Source organism: Halichoerus grypus, chromosome 13 (genome assembly GCF_964656455.1).
Source record: "Halichoerus grypus chromosome 13, mHalGry1.hap1.1, whole genome shotgun sequence".
Taxonomy (NCBI): domain Eukaryota; kingdom Metazoa; phylum Chordata; class Mammalia; order Carnivora; family Phocidae; genus Halichoerus; species Halichoerus grypus.
This window is the reverse complement of record NC_135724.1, coordinates 351,952-372,989: the sequence shown is the minus strand read 5'-3', so window position 1 is coordinate 372,989 and position 21,038 is coordinate 351,952. Positions and strand designations below refer to the sequence as shown.

Below are 21,038 nucleotides of genomic sequence, written 5' to 3'. Positions count from 1 at the left end.
AATATTCCATATGAATTTTAGGACTGGTTTTTCTATTTCTGCAAAAAAACCAGAAGGATTTTGATAGGGATTCCATTAAATCTGAGATTGCTTTGGGTAATATTGACATTTAACAATACTGAGTCTTTCAGTCCATGAACATGGGATGTCTTCTTTTTTTTTTTTTTTTAAGATTTTGTTTATTTATTTGACAGAGAGAGAGAAACAGCATGAGAGGGGATAGGGTGAGAGGGAGAAGCAGGCTCCCCGCTGAGCCGGGAGCCCGATGTGGGACTCGATCCCAGGACTCCGGGATCATGACCTGAGCCGAAGGCAGTCGCTTAACCAACTGAGCCACCCAGGCGCCCGGATGTCTTCCCATTTACTTATGTCTTCAATTTCTTTCACCAGTGTTTTGTAGTTTTCATTGTATAAGTCTTTTACCTCCTTGGTTAATTACTAAGTATTTATGCTTTTCATATTATCATAAATAGAACTGTTTTTGTAATTTCCTGAGTGCCCTGCAAACTGCTCTTGGTCGCATTGATTAAGCTGTTGTGTCATTTCCTACATTAAGAAGCTTGAATCTTGGGGTGCCTGGGGTGGCTTAGTCGGTTGAGCATCCAACTCTTGATTTAGGTTCAGGTCATATTCTCAGAGTCGTGGGATTGAGCCCCGTGTCGGGCTCTGTGCTCAGTGGGGCATCTGCTTGAGATTCTCTCTCTCCTTCTCCCTCTGCCCCTCCCCTCCTACTGTCTCTCTAAATAAATAAATAAATCTAAAAAAAAAGAAGCAGCAGCTTAAATCTCTGCCTTCTAGAGATGTCTGTGAACTCAGCTTCCTGTCCGTGGATCATAGCCTCCAGCCATAGGCATCAGCAGCCTCTACTCTGGCCTGCCTCTGACCCATTGACAGTCCTTTCCCATCACAAAAGCTTGGACTTGGAAAATTGAGACCATGTGGGATTCAACTGCCAGGTCTTCCCCTGTATGCTGGATATACTAAGAGCTGCCTACAGGATCTAACCAGTAAACAGTGACAGCCCAGGTGCAGCCAAACACACAGGTGGGCTTGGAAGCAGCAGGTACCGGAGCAATGTGAGCCCACTGTGAGCACGCTGTGGCCACAAATCACGTGGTTAGCCTCCGTGAGTCTGCAGGTGCCCAGGGTCCCCAAGGAGGGGATACCCTGCCCCAGCCACTGGACAGGCCTCCCACAGCACATTCCGATCTGAAGGTGCACACTAGTCTTCTTCTGTCATGCTTCACTTGAATAGACCCATCCAGGGAGAATTGGGTAAGGAAGGGGCTATAAGCCGTATCACAGGAGGGACGGCCAATGGACCTGAGGGGGATCAGCACAGAGAAGAGGCCCCCAGGGAGGTGGGGTCATGATGCTGCCTTCACACACACAGGACCATCCTGGGAGGGGCTGAGGGTCTGCATGGATCTCAGGGAAAAAGGCATGAGAGGTTCAGCTACTACCATGGAACCTTTAACAGAGCCCTGCGCAGGTGTACTCACACCTGGGGAGGAAGCTCCCCCATCACAGGAAGCAAGCAAGTGCTAGAGGAACACCTGGCAGGAATGACAAAGATTTTGAGCAATCCCACCCAAGGGGACCCCTGGAATTCCAGTGGACACCCTGTTCCAATGCCATAGGTGACTCTCATGGGGCCAGGACAGGACGTGGAGGGCTCCACCCAAGGCCTTTGAGACCCGTTCCATACTGGCCTCCTGTGACTTGGAGGACATTGGAAGACATGGATGGCAACAGCACATTAGCTCTGCTGTGACACACGCTACCACCAGGAGGTAATCCCATGACATAGCCTCTACCACTGGTCGCCAGGGCCACCTCTGCACACGTCTACACTCTGTGGGCAGAGCCTTCTCCCTTCTTATCCCCTCTCCTATGCTCGGCACATCCCTCCCACTACGATGCTTCAGGTTCATCCTGAAAGACCCCGTACCGTGTATCTGCTTCACAAGACGGTCTCAGCATCCCCTTACCTGTTCCATGCTAACACATCTGCTCATGCATCAAGACATCTGCTCTTTCCCTGGCAGTTTTGCAAATATAACTGAAAATACAGCAGCCAGGTTTGTACACATTTGATTCTTACCAAACATGTGGGCACACTGGTACCAACAGGTATGGTGAGAGCAACACGTGCCACCTACCTCATCCCCTCAGTGGACTGGTGGCGGTAGTTGCGGTAGAGCTGGGGGACACCCAGCGTGGCCTCGGTCAGCACAGCCAGGAAGCCCAGGGTCTCCACAAACAGGGCTGAGTCGATGGACAGGTATGTGACGTAGCCCGCCACGCCCGTGAAGGCCAGGACACACTGCACGTAGTCCCCAAAGCTGCTCCAGTGCCAGAAGTGGTGAGGGTCAAAGTCTAGGGCGAGAGGGAGAGAGAAATGTAAACTAGGCATACAGGTCAAGGTCATCATGAGGAGAGAGGATGTGAACTGAGGTGAAGGTCAGCATGAGGAGAGATGAAAACTGAGTTAGGAAGTCAAGGTCGATGTGAGGAGAGAAAGTGAACTGAATGAGGAGGTCAAGGTCAGCATGAGGAGAGAAGGTGAACTGAGTGAGGAGGTGAAGGTCAGCATGAGGAGAGAAGGTGAACTGAGTGAGGAGGTCAAGGTCAGCATGAGGAGAGAAGGTGAACTGAGTGAGGAGGTCAAGGTCAGCATGAGGAGAGAAGGTGAACTGAGTGAGGAGGTCAAGGTCAATATGCAGAAGATAGATATGGGCTGTGGGGCTCCATATGCTCTCGACAAAGGCACTTGTGAGGGAACCTTGATACAGATATGGATTCAATGTAGAGATGCTAAAATCATTAAATCCACTATAATATAGTGCAGGGACTGTACTGGAGCCTCTGAAATCTCTTTTCTGGGTAGAATCCTCACTCCTTCCCTCCACAACTGCATTAGTTAACCACGTGTCTCCATTTCTTTGGATATAAAAGAGGAATAACATAACCTACCTCCTACGGTTGTTGTAATAGTTACACGAGTTAATCTTATGAACCCTATAAAGTGCCCAGCCCATAATAAGGGCCCAATAAAGGTATGTACTTATCATCACTACACACTTTGTTGATGGAACGTTATCATTTGCTCGACAGATGTGTCCTGTGGAAACCAAACTCTAAGCACTCACAAATCAGCAAACTATATGAAGTTCCTGGGCTTTGGCAGCTAAACAAGGGAGGTCCTGGGGACAGAAGTGGCTTCAGGGAAGGTCAGGAAAATGGGGACAAATACAGAGAGAACATGAGGGGGCATGATGTGCCCCAAGACTGGCCTGGCCCTTAGACTGGCAGGGTCTGGAGCCAGGGCTGCAGGCATGGGCAAGGGTGTGTGGGGGGGGGGGGCTGGCCATCCAGGGGCCGGGAAGTACCCTAAGGGGAATATTCAACCTGCACACATGTGCCTGTCCTCCCAGCCCTGGGCCCTCCCTTCTAGCTCCACTCCCTCACTCCATATGAGAACACAGCCCAAAGTCTGAGCCAGAAAGGGGGAATGCAGGCAGGAGGGCCAGAGGAGGGATGAACACATTCTGCAGGCGTGACACTTCCCACAGCAGGGCAGGGTATGAGCCAGCTGTGCTTCATGAACAAACCCCAGCTGCAACATGGGGGTGGCCTGAGTGTGCAGGGGAGCCCGGCACACAGAGCTGGGGGCAAACACTGAGGTATTCCTTACAGAGAACATGTAATCATGAAAGGATACAGCAAGGGGACGAATCTCAGACCTGGCTGAAGTTCCTGCCTTTGTGCCTGAGGAGGGGAGAGAACATGGTCAGAGCTGAGAACTTGGGCCAGGACAGGGATGAGCTGAGGATATCAGGTGAGGGTCCAGGGGGCCTTAGGAAACAAGGCCCAAGGTCAATCTGTCGGAAGCCTTTCTATTTTAGGTTCTCAAGGAGCAAGTCAATTAACAAATGACTAAAAGAAAACCCTTACCAAAAGTTTCTGAGAAAAGACTGAGGCTAAACCCTTACCTTAGCATATACAAAAATTAATTCAAAATGGATCAAAGACCTAAACATGAGAGATAAAACTCTTAGGAGAAAATATAGAGGGAAAAAGCTTCAGGATGTTGAATTTGTCAATGGTTTCTTAGATGTGACAACAAAAGCAAGGCAACAAAAGGAAAAATAGATAAATTGGATGACATCAAAATTTTAAACTTCTGTGTTCCTAGGGAAAAAAAGCTCTTTGACATTATTGGTCTTGGCAACAATTTTTTGGATATGACACCAAAAGTGCAAGCAACCAAAGCAAAAATAAATGATTGGAATTACATCAAACTGAAAGGCATCTGCACAGCAAAAACAACCAGCAAAATGAAAAGGAGACTTACAGAGTGGGAGAAAATATTTGCAAACTGTCACTCTTACTACAGGTTTATATCCAAAATATATATGAAACTCATACAACTCAAAGGCAAAAAAAAAAAAAAAAAAAAAAAGCCAATCCAATTAAAAAATGGTCACAGGACTAGATTAGGTCTTTTTCCAAAGTTGACATACAAACGGCCAACAGACACATGAGAAGATGCTCAACATCACTCATCATCAGGGAAATGCAGATCAAAACCACGATGAGATGTCACCTCACACCTGTCAGAATGGCTAAACTCAAGAGGACAAGAAACAGCAAGTGTTGACAAGGACGTGGAGAAAGAGAACCTTGAGCGCTGTTGGTGGGAATGCAAACGGGTGCAGCCATTATGGAAAACAGCATGGAGGTTCCTCAAAAAATTAAAAATAGAGCTACCACATGATCTAGCAATTCCACTTCTGGAATATAGCCGAAGGAAATGAAATCACTATCTTGAAGTGATATCTGCACCCCATGCTCACTGCAGCATTACTCACAATGGCCAAGACATGGAAACAGCCTAAGTGACCATCGAGAGATGAATGGATAAAGAAAACGTGCTGTATGTATAACACAATGTTCAGCCATTAAAAAGGGGGGTGGGGACAGAAATCATGCCTTTTCTGCCAATACAGATGGATCTTGAGGACGTTATGCTAAGTAAAATCAGTCAGAGAAGGACAAGTACTGTATGTTCTCACTTCTATGTGGAATCTAAAATGACAAACTTACAGAAACAAGAGTAGAATGGTGGTTGCCAGGACTGGGGGTGGGAGAGGTGTCGGGCACCAACTTCCAGCCGTATGATGAATAAGTTCTGGGATCTAATGTACAGAATGGTAACTATAATGAACAGTACTGTATTATACACTTGAAAGTGGCTGGGGCACCTGGCTGGCTCAGTTCATGGAGCGTGCGACTCTTGATCTTGGGCTTGTGAGTTCAGGCCCCACTTTGGGTACAGAGTTTACTTTAAAAAAGAAAAGAAAAGAAAGGTGTAAAGAGAGTAGATCTTAAATGTTAAAAAAAAAAAAAAGTAAGGGGCGCCTGGGTGGCTCAGTCGTTGGGCATCTGCCTCTGGCTCAGGCCATGATCCCGGGGTCCTGGGATCAAGCCCCGCATCGGGCTCCCTGCTCTGTAGGAAGCCTGCTTCTCCCTCTCCCATTCCCCCTACTTGTGTTCCCTCTCTCGCTGTGTCTCTCTGTCAAATAAATAAATAAAATCTTAGAAAAAAATTTAAAAAAGGGGCACCTCGGTGGCTCAGTCGGTTAAATGGCTGCCTTCGGCTCAGGTCATGATCCCAGGGTCCTGGGATCGAGCCCCGCATCGGGCTCCCTGCTCTGCGGAAAGCCTGCTTCTCCCTCTCCCACTCCCCCTGCTTGTGTTCCCTCTCTCGCTGTCAAATAAATAAATAAAATCTTTAAAAAAAAAAAAAAAAAAAAAGACCTACCCCCCCCCAAAAAAAAAACCATCTGGGGATAAAAATTACAACACCTGAGATGAAAAATATATGGATGGGATTAACATCAGATTAGACAAAGAAGAAAAGACTAGGAAACCTGAAGACAAAGAAGAGAAGCTGCAAGATACGGTAGAAAAGAGAATTTTTTTAATCAACAGAGCATTAGTAAGCTGTGGGACAACTTCAAAGGGCATATTTGTGTGGTTTGGAGTCCCTGAATTTTGGGGTGGGGGAGGGCAGAAAAAAAGGGCCAAGATTGTTGAAGAAAAGAAGAGCCAAAATTTTCCGAAATTTTACAAAAACTTTAAGTCATAAATATAAGAAGCACAATGGACCCCAAGCACAAGAAACATGAAGAAAACCACATCAGGGCACATCATAATCACACTTCTCAAAACTAGTAATAAAAAGAAAATGAGAAAGGCGGCAAGAAAAAAAGAGAGATTACGTGCAGAGGAACAAAGAGCAGCGACGTCAGGCTGCTCACCAAGGGCAGCCCCGGCGGCATGGGAGCAGCATCTCGAACCGACCAGAAGAAAACCCGTCAGCTTAGAATTTACACCTCGTGAAAGTATCTTCCAACATGAAGGTGGGTGATAAAGACTTTTTTACATTTCAAAGCTTAAAAAATCCATCACCAGAGACTCGTGCTGCCAGAAATGTTAAAGGAAGTCCTTCAGGAACCAGATGGAAATACGGATCTAACATCTTTGGCTAAGATATGGTAACTAAGTGGGAAAATGTATACGATTTTTTTCTTATAATTTAAATCTCTTTAATAAGAGACTGTCAGACCAAAATAAGAACAAAACAGTAGGGGTTCAGCATATGCAAAGCTGCATGTGCCAAACGATCGATCGATCGCTGAGACAGGAGGGGCGAGCGGACCCAGCCCTGGCACGCACAGGTGGCCGGACGTCCCCTGAGGGCGGACGAGGGGAAAGACGACCACTGTAAACCCCACAGCAAATGCCCATGAATGGATACAGAAAAAGAAAAATTAAAATTAGCAAAGAGAAATCAGAAAGTATTTTGAACTGAATGAAACAAAAAAGCAACATACAAGCCAAATGCACCACTGTGGAAAGACTCGCAGCCGCCTGCTTAACCCACGATGTCTGCGCTAGAAGCAAGCGTGCCGGGGGTGAGGGGAAGAACAAGTTAAACGCAAAGTAAAGGGGCACTGGGACGGCTCAGGCAGGGGAGCGTCCGACTCTTGGTTTCGGCTCGGGTCGTGATCTCAGGGTCCTGGGATCAAGCCCCGTGTCAGGCTCTGCGCTCAGCAGGGACTCTGCTTGAGATTCTCTCTCCCTCTGCCCCTCCCACTCACGCTCTTTCTTAAAAAAAAATCAATCTTTAAACCCAAAGTAAATAGATAAAAGGAAGTAAGAAGGATAACAGAAATCAATATACAGAAAACAGAAAAAAAGAGAAAATCAATGAAACCAAAGCCAGATCAACCATCTCTAGCCAGAATGATTAGGAAAAAAGAGAAGCTGTAAATGACTCAAGATGAAATAGATAAAACAAATAAGCATATATCCATCAAGAAGTTGAATGTGAATTAAAAACCTCCCACAAAGATAAGTCCAGGAACAGACAGCTTCACTGGGGAACACTAACAAATATTCGAGGAAGAAATAACAATTCCCCCCAAACTCATCTAGTACATTGAAAAATATGGAGTAATTCCCAACTCATTCCATGAAGCCAGCATTACTCTGACACCAAAACCAAATAAAGGCATTACCAGCAAACCACAGACCAACAGCACGCATGAACACAGATGTAAAAACTCCGAACACGCTGTAGCAAATAAAATCCCACAACATATAAACGGGTTAGTACATCATAACCAAGCAGGGTTTATCCCAGGAGCACAAGGCTGTGTTAACGTCCATAAATCAATCAATGTAATGTACTATATCATATTAAACTAAAAAAGAAAAACATATGGTCATCTCAATGGATGAAGAAAAAGCATTTGACAAAATTCAACATGCAGTCCTGATTAACAGCTGAAGAATAAAAGGCAACTTCCCCAACCTGAGGAAAAAAGATAACAAAAAACCCTGCGGCTAACCCCATGCTCATGTTGATGCACTCAATGCTCTTCCCTGGGCTCAGGGACACGGCAAGTGTGCTCGCCGCCTTCTGCTCAACACCACACCAGACGTTCATCATGGCAACTAAGCAAGAGAAAAGAATGAAAGACATCCTGTCTGGGAAGGAAGAAGGAGAGCTATCTCTGCTGCAGGTGACACGGATCACGATCGTATTTATAAAATACTGAAGGAATCCACTAAAACCCATTAGTTCAGCAAGGTTGCAGACTGTAAGATCAATATACAAAAATCAGTTGCATTTCTACATACTAGCGATGACCAATCAGAAAGTGAAATCAAAAGGCAACACCATGCAGGATACCATCACAGAGTAGGAAACACTTAGGGATAAATCTGACAACGTGCAAGACCAGCACACGGGGAAACTGAGGAAGACACACACAGTGCTCATGTGCCTGAAGTCTCGACGGTTTGTGTAGGAGTTCCCAGACCACCCCCGGGTCCGATGATTTTTCTAGAAGGACTTAATTCCTCCAGCAACAAATTACTGACAACATGTGACATGTTCTCAACCAAGGAAGCTCATTAGAGAGTCAAAGCCCAGAGTTTTATTGGGACCAGGTCATGCAGACACTCTGCCTGGCACGTATCAGAATTCCAGACTTCCAGAAAGGAAGCAGGTGTCCAGCACCTACCACGTCATACCCACAGTCTAGGTACAGAGGGCCACTTTCCCGGTTACAGGAAGGAGGCAAGTCTCCTAAAAATCCCAGATGCCAGCCCGGGGCCAGCTTTGCAAGTGGGGCTTTCTGAGCACCACAGTTACAAGCCCACTGTGTGAATACTTTCTGAGTAATTATGAAGATGTCGATTTTCCCCAAATCAATCTAAGATTCAAGATGATCCCAATCAAAATCCTAGCATGTTTTTTTGTAGAAACTGACAGGCTGATTCTAAAATTCATACAGAAATGCACAGAATCTAGAACAAAGTAGGAAGACTGACACAACCTGATTCCAAGACTTATTACCAAGCTACAGTCACCGTGACAGTGTGGGGCTAGCCCAGGGATGGAGAAATCAAGGCAACAGAACAGAGTCTGTCCCCCACCCCCGCCAGACGCTGATCTTTGATAAGCACACAAAGGCAATTTAGTGGAGAAAAGACAACCTTTGGACAACCATATGCAAAAACAAAGTTGTATCCATACCTCACATTATCAACAAAAAGCAACTCAAAATGGATCACAGATCTAAATGTAAAACATAAAAACTACAGTTATACAAAGATTTCTGATATGACATCAAAAGCATAACACATAAAAGAACAAATCGATAAAGTGGACTTCATAAAAATTAAAAACTCTGCTTGTCAAAAGATAATTTTAAGGGAATAAAAAGACAAACCACAAACAGGGAGAAAATATTGCCAATCACACACCTGATATACAACCTATATCCAAAATGTTAAAAAACAAACCCTCAAAACTCAGTAAGAAAAATGTTCAAACTGCGAGATTTGGACACTGCACCAATGAAGATACACAGAGGACAGATGGGCACAGGAGAAGGTGCTCAGCATCATCACTAGTGAGATGAACACCACATACCTCAGATGACTACAAACAAAGAAAGGTCAGACACGGTGTGGAGGAGGGTGCGGAACCAGGAACCCGCACGCGGCCGGGGGATGCGCTGTGAACGGCACTCGGAGAGACAGCGCACGCTGTCTGAGGAAGTCGAACACACTTACCATCGGATCCAGGCAGTCCACTCCTACGTATACACTCGGGAAAAGAAAGCATACGTTCTTATGAAGACCTGCACACAAACGTTCAGAGCAGCTTTATCTGTACCAGCCCCGAACTGGAAACGACCCGAATGTCCATCCACCAGCGAACAAGCAAAAACTGTGGTACAGCCGTGTGATGCAATACCACCCCACACCAACACGGAAGGGACCACTGATTCATGCTACAACTCGGACACATGTCAAAACGATTCTGCTGCGTGGAAGAAGCAGACGAAACAGAGGACACACTGTACGATTCCGTTTGCGCCAAAGTCTAGTAAATGCAAATGGACGTGCAGATGGAAAGCAGATTAGTGGGTGCCTGCTGGGGGGAGGCAGGTTGGGGTGGCAGAGGGAACCCGTGGAGGTGACAGGCATGTTCGGGGTCTCAGGTTTCACGGGGGGAGGTTTCACGGTGCACACATCAAAACTTATCTAAACCGCACACTTTAACACGTGCTCACGGCGTGATGATTCTGTCTCAATAACGTTGTGCGGCCCGAAGGGACCAGGGAGTGACGGAGCCACACAGTGGGGAGAAGGGCCCCCCAGTGCTCGGGAGCCACCTCGGGCACCGTCCACACCACCAGACTGCAGGTTCCCGAGCTGTGTCTGGGGTCGACTACACAGGATGGCAGCTGTACCTGAAGCTTCCCCAAAAGCAGACAAGAGCCCCCTCCCAGCTGAGAACCAGGTTCCGGGCCTGACCCCCTCGGGTGGCTGGAGGGACGTGCCTCCCCGTGCAGCGGAGCCCGCGAGCACTCCATCTGGGCGGGCCATCGCCCCCACACACCCCACACGCACCCCATCACGTGAGCTTCCCCACTCTCCTGGTCCGGCCTCGGGAGCTGCCGAGCTCCAGGCCTGCCCCAGAGCCCCGTTCCCACCATGAGGGCACGTTTGCTGCTCTCTCACCACCCCAGGCTCTCAGGAGCCCACACTCCCCAGACCACAGGACAGACACCCATTCCTGTGGGACACAACCCTCGTCAGACCCCCTCGGCTCACACGTTCCTTGTCCTCCCGCGTACTGGGGACCCCATCTTTCCTGTGGGGATATGCTACTTCCGTCTCCTGAGTCTCTGGAGTTATTGGGGGGAGCTCCATGGCCGAACTCACGTCCCCTTTGATAAGGCGGGAGGTCCTCCAAGCGACACAGACCTCTGTGGGGTCCGGGGGGGGGGGCACAACACTGTGAAAAGCGTGTCCACAGACCACGCCAACAGGGACACCTGAGCAGAAGCCACATTTGGCCCCTGGCCCCGAGGACACCACGCCCACCACCAAACTCCCTGTGCCTGCCTAGCACCCTTCTTCCTATTCTTTCCCGACAAGAAATTCTGGAGGGGAGGCCTCCACTCGTAACTGCCCGTGTCCTTTCCCGGTGCAGGAAGTGACTGTCCCACATGGAGAAGCAGAGAAGCGTTCGCTCCCGGGGTCTGCAGGGGCACATGGACAGAGGGACCCTATGGGACAATCCTCACCAGTGACAAGTCTCTGCAAACAGCACCTGGGCTCTACATCAGCACAGAACACCAAATACTACGGATTCATCCTGGATTCTCCCAAGAATGGATGTTTTTAACCAGGAAAACATCAACACATTAGTGACCTAGCAGTCTCCTGTTAGTAAATTAAGGCTGGATTTCCATAAAGTCCCAATTCTAAACAGAACTGCAGCTCTGAAGGTTTTCACAGAGTCCAGCCCATCCTCAGCTCCTCTGAGTCCAACTTTCCCAGATTTACACCCCCCCCCAACAGGACTGCTTTACTTTGCCTGGGGGAGGTCACCACCCTAAGGGAAGAAAGGATCTAACTTCCGTCCACGACAGAAGCAACCCAAGGACAGTAATTTTACCCAAGAATATATGACAAATATTCTTTTGAATGTCATTAAAAAAACAAACAGATCAAGCCTGGAAGAATCCTAAAAATTGCACAAAGGGAAGCGGTGATGAGGAGAGCAGGGTGCTGAGGACTGCACCCCGCGAACCTGTGCACTCTGGCTCAACACCCAGCATTCTTTGCACAGCGCGCACACTCCAACCTGACCTCCCCGCCACCTGCAGGACAAGCCTGCCCAGCCCAAGGCCAGGACCAGCTTCTCATCACAGCCTCGTGCCCTGCAGACCCACAAACTGCACAGTGGTAAGGAGCTGCCCCACGTGGGCCACAACTGTGGGCACAGGACACAGCCCCGCAGTGCCAAGCCAACAGTCCGGCTGCCACAGCGCCAGCCCCTCCTGGGCTGAAGCTCAGCGAAGTGCAAAGAAGTGGGCATGCACCAGCGTGCCAAGCTCTGGAGCTCACAGGCCCCTGGGCCCAGCTCCCCAATGAGGGACCTGAGGTCAGAGGGGCTCCCTCCAGGTCCCCTCCTCCACTGCCTCTGCCTTCTGGACTCCAGAAGTCAAGCAACCCCCCCACCCCTGGGGACATGTCCTCAGCACCTCCTCAGTGTGATGGCCAGAATCAGGGGACCCCAGAGAGTAGCCCGTTAGGGGTCCCAAGGACTTGGCTGGTCTCCACCACCTGACTCCTCCCCACACCAAGCCAGTCCTGAGGCAGTTATCCTGAGGCCACTGCAGGGAAAAAGACACACATCCAGGTCCCTCTCCTAACACAGCAGAGCCAAGAGAAACTAAACACTAACTTTTAATAACCCACAAAATAAGCATCATTTAGAATTCCTGGGACAGTTGAAAAAGCAATATTCCTTTTGAATATATATGATTTACAATAAAATGACAACCCAATTAAAAAATAGGCAAGGAACCTGAACAGACACTTTTCCAAAGACACACAAATGACCAAGAAGCACATGAAAAGATGCTCAACATCACCAGTCATTAGGGAAATGCAAATCACAACCACACTGAGATCCCACTTCGCAGCTACTATTATGGTGAGCAAAAAGACAATAAAAAGTTGGGTGAGGATGTGGAGAAATTGGAAACTGGACGTGCAGCTGGTAAGGATGCAGAATGGTGCACTTTGGAAAACAGTCTGGAGTGCCTCAATGTTTACGCGGAGTTACTATACGACCAGCGATCCCACTCCCACGTATGTCCCTAAAGAACTGAAAACATATGTCGTATAAAAACTTGTACATGAATATTCACAGCTATATTATTCATGAAGGTAGAAACATTCCAAATGCCCATCGATGGATGAAGGGATAAGCAAAACGTGGTATATCCATATCATGGAGGATCATGTGGCCTTGGAAAGGAATAAGGCACTGACGGCCACTACGGCACAGATAAATCTGGAAAACACTGAGTGGAAGAAGCCACACACTGATTACTCCCTTATGGAAATGTCCAGAATAGGCAAAGCCAGAGACAGAACATAGGCAAGTCGCTTCCCAGGGTTGGGGTAATGGAGAAACTGGGAGGTATAGGGTTTCTTTTTGGGGGGATGGAAATGTTCTGTAATTAAACATTTTTTAATGTAAATAATCTCTACACCTAACATGGGGCTTGAACTCATGACCAAGAGTCTCATGCTCTTCTGACTAAGCCAGCAAGGCGCCCCAAGAAATAAATGTTCTGTAATTGGATAGTGGTGATGATTATACAACATTGTGAATATACTAAAAACCACTGAACTATATAAGGTGATTAAAATGGTGAATTTGATGCAAATTTTATCTCAAAAAGATATCAAGGATAAATTTTATGGTATGTGAATTTCACCTCAAAAAACAAATTTAATATGTAATACAACAAAATAGTTTCAATGTATATGATGTTTTACAGAGAGAGATACAGACATAAATACCCACTTTAATAAGTCTACTTTCTAATGATGAAGTTAAAAATGCTTCTCTTAAACTTCAAGTATAAGGTGCTGTCATTTCTTTCCTGGGCAATTTAAAATAAATCCAGCAACCCACCCACCCATCATCTGTATTTGATACGCTGCATTAAATTAAGCAGTAGGGAGGGGCGCCTGGGTGGCTCAGTTGGTTAAGCCGCTGCCTTCGGCTCAGGTCATGATCCCGGGGTCCTGGGATCGAGCCCCGCATCGGGCTCCTTGCTCAGCGGGGAGCCTGCTTCTCCCTCTCCCACTCCCCCTGCTTGTGATCTCTCTCTCTCTCTCTCTCTCTCTCTCTGTGTCAAATAAATAAATAAAATCTTAAAAAAAAAAGAAGTATTAAATAAAGCAGTAGGGAAAGAAAAGTGGGAATTATACATGGAAAAATGTCAGCTGAGGATAATACTGGATAAATACAGAAGGCATGAAATGAGATTTGCAGTTTAGTCAGAAAAAGGCCACAGAAGATGCTTAATAAAAAGTACAGATTTCTGATCTGCGTCAGATAGAAACAAACTTCTTCTATGCTTCTGAGAGATTCCTATGTCAGAAGATTTTTCATTAAATATTTTTAAAATAAACTAGGAGACCAGAGAGTCTGGCTTCCCTCCCAGAAACACTGGCGCTATACCCAGGCATGGGGAGGGGACCCCCACTCCTCAGGAGCGCCTGGGTGACACCTGCCCCCCCGGGTCACGCTCCAGGAACAGAAGGGTGAGGACACAGGACGGATGCCCGAGGTTAGCTACAGTGTCAACCGAACTTGCATCTCCTCAGTATTTTCACAACCCGCCCACCAAACTCAGAGGTGGTGTGTTTTCTAGACAAGACTTGAAAATGAGGGTGCCTGGGTGGCTCAGTCGTTAAGCGTCTGCCTTCGGCTCAGGTCATGATCCCAGGGTCCTGGGATCGAGCCCCGCATCCGGCTCCCTGCTCAGCGGGAAGCCTGCTTCTCCCTCTCCCACTCCCCCTGCTTGTGTTCCCTCTCTCGCTGTGTCTCTCTCTGTCAAATAAATAAATAAAATCTTTAAAAAAAACAAAAAAAAAGGCTTGAAAACGAGGCATTTAGTCCTGAACAGATGTCTCCAGCACTGGGGGGGAATGACCAGACCCCTCCCGGCCACTTTCAGCTCTTCCTGCTCTTTATCGCCTCTTACAGGAGAACGGGCCACCATGAGCAATCCCTCAGCGTCCTCATCACTTACACCCCGAAATCCCTACTTGGCAGAAGGCACTGGCTTCCCTGGATCTGAAAACTCCTTCCGCTGCCAGCAGCCCCCCAAGACCTCATACTCAGTCCACTGCCTCGTGGATTAAGAAGCGATTTTACCATCTGGGGAATGTGCACAGGGAATCTGCACCAGGAGACTGTCCCCCAGTGGGCAAGAAAGACCCAATTTCTGATCAGATGGCACTTTTATGCTCCAAAGGGTCTATAAGAGATTTGGTCCTTCTAAGAGGATGCTGAGCAGCCGCACGTGAAAAGAGCAGGGACTTTGAGGGAGTTTATGAGTCAGGAGCAGCAAGAACATCATAATGCTGGCTTCAGACCTGAACACACAGCTGCACCCCCAGTCGGGCACTCAGCCTGGGAGACGGGGGAACAGAGCCCGAAGGGGCCACGAGGACACTAGGGCACCCCACCTGCAAAACAGGTCTGTACGCTGAGTGGTAAACCTTCTCCTTAACTGTCTAGCTTCACCCCCACCCCACATCCCCCATAAACTACATGCTTCAGCCACTCCAGACCACCTCCCCATCCTCACCCAGGCAGCCCCTCCCCTAAGGCCAGCTCAGACCTGAGCCCCCACCACCACCTGTCTCCCCACTCCTCTCTTCCCTTCCCCCGACCCCAGCCCTCTCTCTGCCCCCCAATCCCTTCTCTGTCCCCTGGTCCCGTCCCTCTCTGTCCCCCAGCCACCCCATCCCCAGCAAGCCCTGTCCCCCAGACCCCCTCTGTCTCCCAGCCCCCTCTCTGTCCCCCAACCCCATCTCTCTGAGGCAGGAGGTCAGGTTAGAGAAGGGTTCTCCGGGACTGACCCTAACCACCATCCAGCAAGCATGGCGAAGGCACAGAGCTATTTTCCGAGGGCTCTGGAATCAGGGCCAGTTCTGTCCGACTGAAGGAACAGACCCCTCCAAAGCTCAGATGGTCACGTGGACGATGGAAGCACACTGGCAGAGGTAACCAGCACTGGCCCAGAGTCACTGCAGGAACCTGCCCTGTGAGGTGGCCACTCCCACCGCTGAGGATCTAAAAGGTAGAAGGAAACCCCTAGGCTCCTTTTTCCTTCTGCTAACTCTTGAACCCATGAGGTTTTCCAAACAGCAAACTCCAGTCCTTTCTACTGTCTTCCTAACCCCTTCCTCACAGGGAAGTCCTGTTCACCTGTGCCCTCTCCTCACCATAGACTCTGCAGACCCACAGACATGGCCATGCCCCCAAGGGACAGCCAGGGTCCCCCCGAGCCAGCCCCACGTGAACAGGTGGTCTGGGAAGGAGCCCCTGCTGCTGGGGTCATGGCCAGTCCCTTACAGGTGTTGACCCCATGCCCCTCCATGCCCCATCAGATGGGGTACCCCCTTTCTCAAGGGAGAGAGGGGGCCCCACACACACCATGGTGTCATCTGGGGATCATCACTGACCACCTTCGTTCTAAAGGACAAACAGGCCACGCAGCAGGGCTGACTATGCCTGATGCCCCTTGGGGTGCTGAGACCCAGGACGGCCTCATGCCCACGAGGGCTCTCAATCATCCCACTGGCCGACCAGGGGCTGGGCCGCACCTGGTGACCTGCAGCCCCCTTGCCCCACCTCTCTCGGCTGGAGCCCCTCACGTCTCTCCCTGTGCCCAGGAGGCACATCGGTAGATGCCTCCCTCTTCAGAGAGCTCTTTATGTCAGCACCCAGCCCATCAACCCAATACTGGGGGTACTGAGAGCCCCGGCTGGACACGAGGCACAAGATGTGAACCCAGACCATCGTGCAGTGCTGCCTCCGCAAGTCCAAGGATGGGACACTGCGGCTTGGAGCCCGCTGGACAGCGCCACCACCCAGCTGTGGGGGCCTCCCTGAGCCTCAGGCTCACAGTGCCCACGCTGCCCCCGCAGGCCCGTGCAGGTCAGCCGTGGGAGCAGACCAAGCGCAGCCGACCCAGGCCTCATGGTGAACTGTGGATTCGCGCCCACACACCTGCCTCTCCGAGCAGACGCGCACACGGCACTCAGCTACCAGGCAGCAGGCCGGCCCACCATCCGGGGGGCCCCTGGGCGCTGGGCGGGCGCAGCGCAGGCAGATGTCCCTTACCACAGGGTCCAGAGGGTCCCAGACAAGGATGAGGAGGGCGGTCCGTGCCTGAGCCTCTGCAGGGAAGACGGCCACTGTCCAGGCTGTAAGTCTTCCTGCCTGGGGCCTTCCGGCCCGCCACGTGGGAATTACAGTCCCTCACACTGGACAGGACCCCAAGAACCTCGAATCCCAACTCTTCCCTGGCAGATAAGAAAGAGGAGCCGCCCTGATGCTTTTCTTAACGAGGGAACGCCAGCACTCTCATGCAGATACCCCAAATATACCTGCAGGGAATCTTCAAGCCGCGCCCCTGGCTTGGCGCTTCCCGGGTCTCCACTCCCCAAGAGGGGACCGGGTCACACGTGAGGAGCAGGCACTCCCAGTGCGCCCCCAAGTCACTACCCTCAAAGAGCATGCCCACCTAAAATGGCGCATTTTGTTGTAGATAAACTGTATGTTCATACAGCTGTTTTTTAAAAACAGTCCCAGGGTGCCTGGGGGGGCGCAGTCGGTCAGCTCAGGTCATGATCTCAGGGTGGTGGGATCGAGCCCCCTGTATGGGGCTCCACACTCAGCAGGGAGTCTGCTGGAGATTCTCTCTCCCCCTGCCCTTGCACCCGCGTGTTCTCTCTCTCAAATAAATAAATCTTTAAAAAAAAAAAAAGACAGCCCCCATCAATCTCCATGTACTAACTTCTTCATACTCTCAGATCATGAAGTCACATTTCAAAGACAAAAGGTGTTTGTTGGCAACTGCCATGGAGAGTTCCAGACCAATCTGGGGGAGACGGCAGGACCCCCCCGAGCCCCACCCCCGGGGAAGGGGGAGACGGCAGGACCCCCCCAGCTCCGCCCCCCCGGCGCAGGGGGAGACAGCAGGACCCCCCCAGCCCAGGCCCCCCTGGGGCGGGGGGAGACGGCGGCCTCCGAAGGGCTGAGGGACTCGAAGGCCCTGTTGTTGTCACAGGGTTCTGCTGACTTGGTTTCACTTGGCATCTCTTTGTGGGGAGCTGAGGAAGGCGAGGTGCCCCCCGGGGGGCCTGCACACCTCTCCACACACCCCTCGGGCCTCGTGGGGCTGCAGAGGGCCTGGCCGGGCAGAGAGCGAGGCCGAGTCCAGCCCCAGCTCTGCCCCAGCCACTGCGGGGGGAATGGCAGCCCCCCAGCTCGGGAGCCTGACCCCTAGATCAGCGGCGGCAGGTGGCCGCTAAAAAGGACCAGTCCACGTTCCACCCCAGGAGCAAGAGCAACGGAGACCCTGGCCCTCCCCGAGGGGGAGACCCTGAACCTCACAGGTCACTTGCTGGCTGGTGCATCCTTATCAGGGCTACACTGCAGACCCCATTAAGGATGCAACAGTTACGTAACCTGGGGCGGTTTCTGCTCCTGCAAGTTACACCCAACTCCCAGCCCTCGAAGCCCGCGAGCACCCCCGTGTGGCCCATTCCCGCCAGTTCAGGCCAAGTCCTTCCTGCTGGAAAGAAGCTGCCAGAGAATGCGGCCCATGGTCCAGGCCGGCGCCCTGCAGGCGGAGGGCGGAGGGCCGGCTGTGTTCCCTCCCCCTGTGGCCACAATGACAACCAGAAGCTGCTGGAGAAAGCAGGGTGAACCCCGTGGCTCACCACACAGCCACGGGCTCTCCACGTGCCAAGAAGCACAGAGAGTGCCGGGGACCACGGCTGTCCCGGCCCCGCAGAAGCTGCCAGTGCTGGACCACAGCTCCTGGCCTCTGCCAGCCCTGCCCCCAGGTCCCCAGAAGCCGGGGGGAAGCTGTGAACTGAGGGCTGCCCTCCAGAAGATGGAGGGGCTCAGGGTCCACGACACACACAGTGCCAAGTGACGTGGGCACAGCCAGGGCCGAGCTGTCGGATGAGCTGGGGCTGTCTCAGGATTAGGCCTGCTAGCTCTGTCCTGCGGGACGGGAGCCCCAGACTCCACGTGGCAGGCAGCCCCTGCTGAGGCCCGGCCACTCCCCAGGTTCCAAGAGGGCTTCCCACAGCACCACGGCGACATCATGCCTCACGTGGTGGCCATGTGGTGGCCACGGCCAGAGCGTCAGCAACAGGACCAACCAGCTGTGAGCAGAGAGGGAGGCCCCACCCCTGCACCGGAAGCCGGGCACCCCGCCGGCCTCTGTCACACTGCGGCCCCTCACGCTGCCTGTCCCAGTGGGCGCCCCCGCCACCTGGGCCAACAGCTCCTCATCCCGCACGCGGGCTTGGGCTCCTGCAGCGCAGCTTCTGCCCCAGGTGTGGGGGCCAAGTAGGGGCAGCAAGCCTAACATCTGGTGGTCAGCCCCAGGCCCCACGGCTGACAGGTTGGCTGGGAGGCTCAGATGCTCCCACAGGCTGGGGTCCTCATGGGAGAAGACGGGGGGAGAGGGGGACACGGCCTGGCCTGTGGTGAGAGTCTACCCATCGGAGGGCCCAGCCTGCCTCTTACTGCTGAGTGGCTTCCTGCCCAACGACCCAGCCTCTCTGTGCCTGTCTCCGTACCTATAAAATGGGGGGAATCTCAGTACGCTCCACATGGGCCAGCATGCAAATTAACTAATTTCATGTAAAAGACTTAAAACAGCGTGTAGCACGTACTGAGCACTCAGCGACAGCTATGTCAACCGAACGAAATCCATGTGGCTAGGGGAGCACGTCCATCTGCTCCCTGCCCACCCCGTAGCTGGACTCCACACGTTAGCTCCATCAGTGACAGTCTCGCCGTGCTGCTTCCTAAGAAGCCCACCAGCCCCTGAGCCCAGCAGCGGACCTGCACCATCTGAGAACCAGACCCAGCGGGGCTCGGGGACCAGCCAGGCTCCTCCCCTCTACTCAGGTCCCAGCTCACGCCCAGCTGGGGGGTTCCATCTGCAAAAGCACTCCCTTCCCCAGGGGCAGGGTCCAGGCTGCTGGGGCAGACGCTGCACCAGACGCACCTGGACCATCCCCAGGTGGCAGGACCCAAGAATCACGGCAGGACGCAGGGACCCACCAGCAGGCCAACCAGATGCGGGGTTTAGTCACTGAAAGAGGCAGGAAGCCATGCATCCCTGCCGTTATCATCAAACACAGGAACATGCAATGAAAGTCTGAGGAGGAACAGGATCTTCACATCCTTTCAAAGCGTCCCCCAGAAATAGGTACAAACCACAGGCAGAGGCGTGGGGGCTGGTGCAACACCCAGGAATGGTGCTACATGGCCCCTGGCAGAGGCACCGGAAGCACAGGGGACCATGAGACGAGCCGCCCCAGGGCCCCCAGGACGAAGGTCTGGAACCGACCCCTGCGAGCACAGGACAAGGAATGGCTCCCGACAGGAGCAGCCTGGGACGGCTGACTGCACGGGCGATCTGAAGGGACCCCGTCCTGCACCTCCGAGCAAACAGGTGAGAGGCGCCAGGCTGGTCTGATCGGGACACCGCAGTGTGGCTGTGGAGGTTCAAATCCCGCTTTCCAGAGGCAACACTGGAGGACTTGGGTGTCACCAAGCAGCAAGTCAGCGATTGATTCTCAAATAGCTCAAGAAAAAACTTTGTGGTCTTTCAAAAAAATTTTAAATGTTTTAAAGATCAACTCTCCATGAAAACAAAACAACCCTCACTCCTTCCTTCAAAACCCTGGCTCGAACTAAAACCCGGCTCTTGTCAACACGGCTGCTCTGGCCGCTCCATCCCCCCCCCCCCCCGCCCCCACACACAAACCCCAGACACGTCTGCTCATTTATGTGACTCTGCTAAGTGCCCGCTCAATCTGGGGACACGGCCCCGATCTCCGACCCCGCGTCCCAGGGCTCACACTCCAACGAGGCAGACAGGGATGCCAGGCCCCATGGGGGAGCACGTGGTGCCTCGGGGGCCACCAGAGAAAACCCAGGGCAGGGGCCTGCAGGGCTCCTGGTGTGAGGGAGGGGCTGGTCGGGAGGCAGCCGGCCCTCGAAGGTGGGGTACGGCCACTCTGCCCAACCCTCCATGGCCACTCCAGCTTTAACTCTGCCCTGACAGGGACACAGCGGGTTGGCAAAGACAGCAACGTGATCTGGCTGAGGGACTGTAAACGCCCTTCTCAGCCTTCAGAGCCAGGGTTCACCCTACTGACCCCTTTCCCTGTCCACCCACACCACCACCCTTGCCAGGCAGGCCAGCAGACCAGCAGGCCACTGCTATGATGGGAGAGACCCAGGGATCCAAAGGCCCCACTGCATCCCGGGGAGCTGAGTATGACTAACCAGTGAGCAGGAACACCAG

The 21,038-nt window shown here is 51.7% G+C and overlaps 1 protein-coding gene across 7 annotated transcripts in view; it reads right to left on the bottom strand.

The window, feature by feature from the left end:
• SLC66A2 (solute carrier family 66 member 2) overlaps positions 1–21,038 on the bottom strand; it is a 54,437-nt gene that overhangs the window by 9,688 nt on the left and 23,711 nt on the right. For 3 of the 7 annotated variants that reach the window (XM_078060143.1, XM_078060145.1, XM_078060144.1), the window contains one exon: positions 2,163–2,379. In XM_078060143.1, coding sequence (XP_077916269.1) covers positions 2,163–2,379 — 217 coding nt within the window. The other 4 variants (XR_013443224.1, XR_013443225.1, XM_078060147.1 and 1 more) reach the window with 4 other exon arrangements.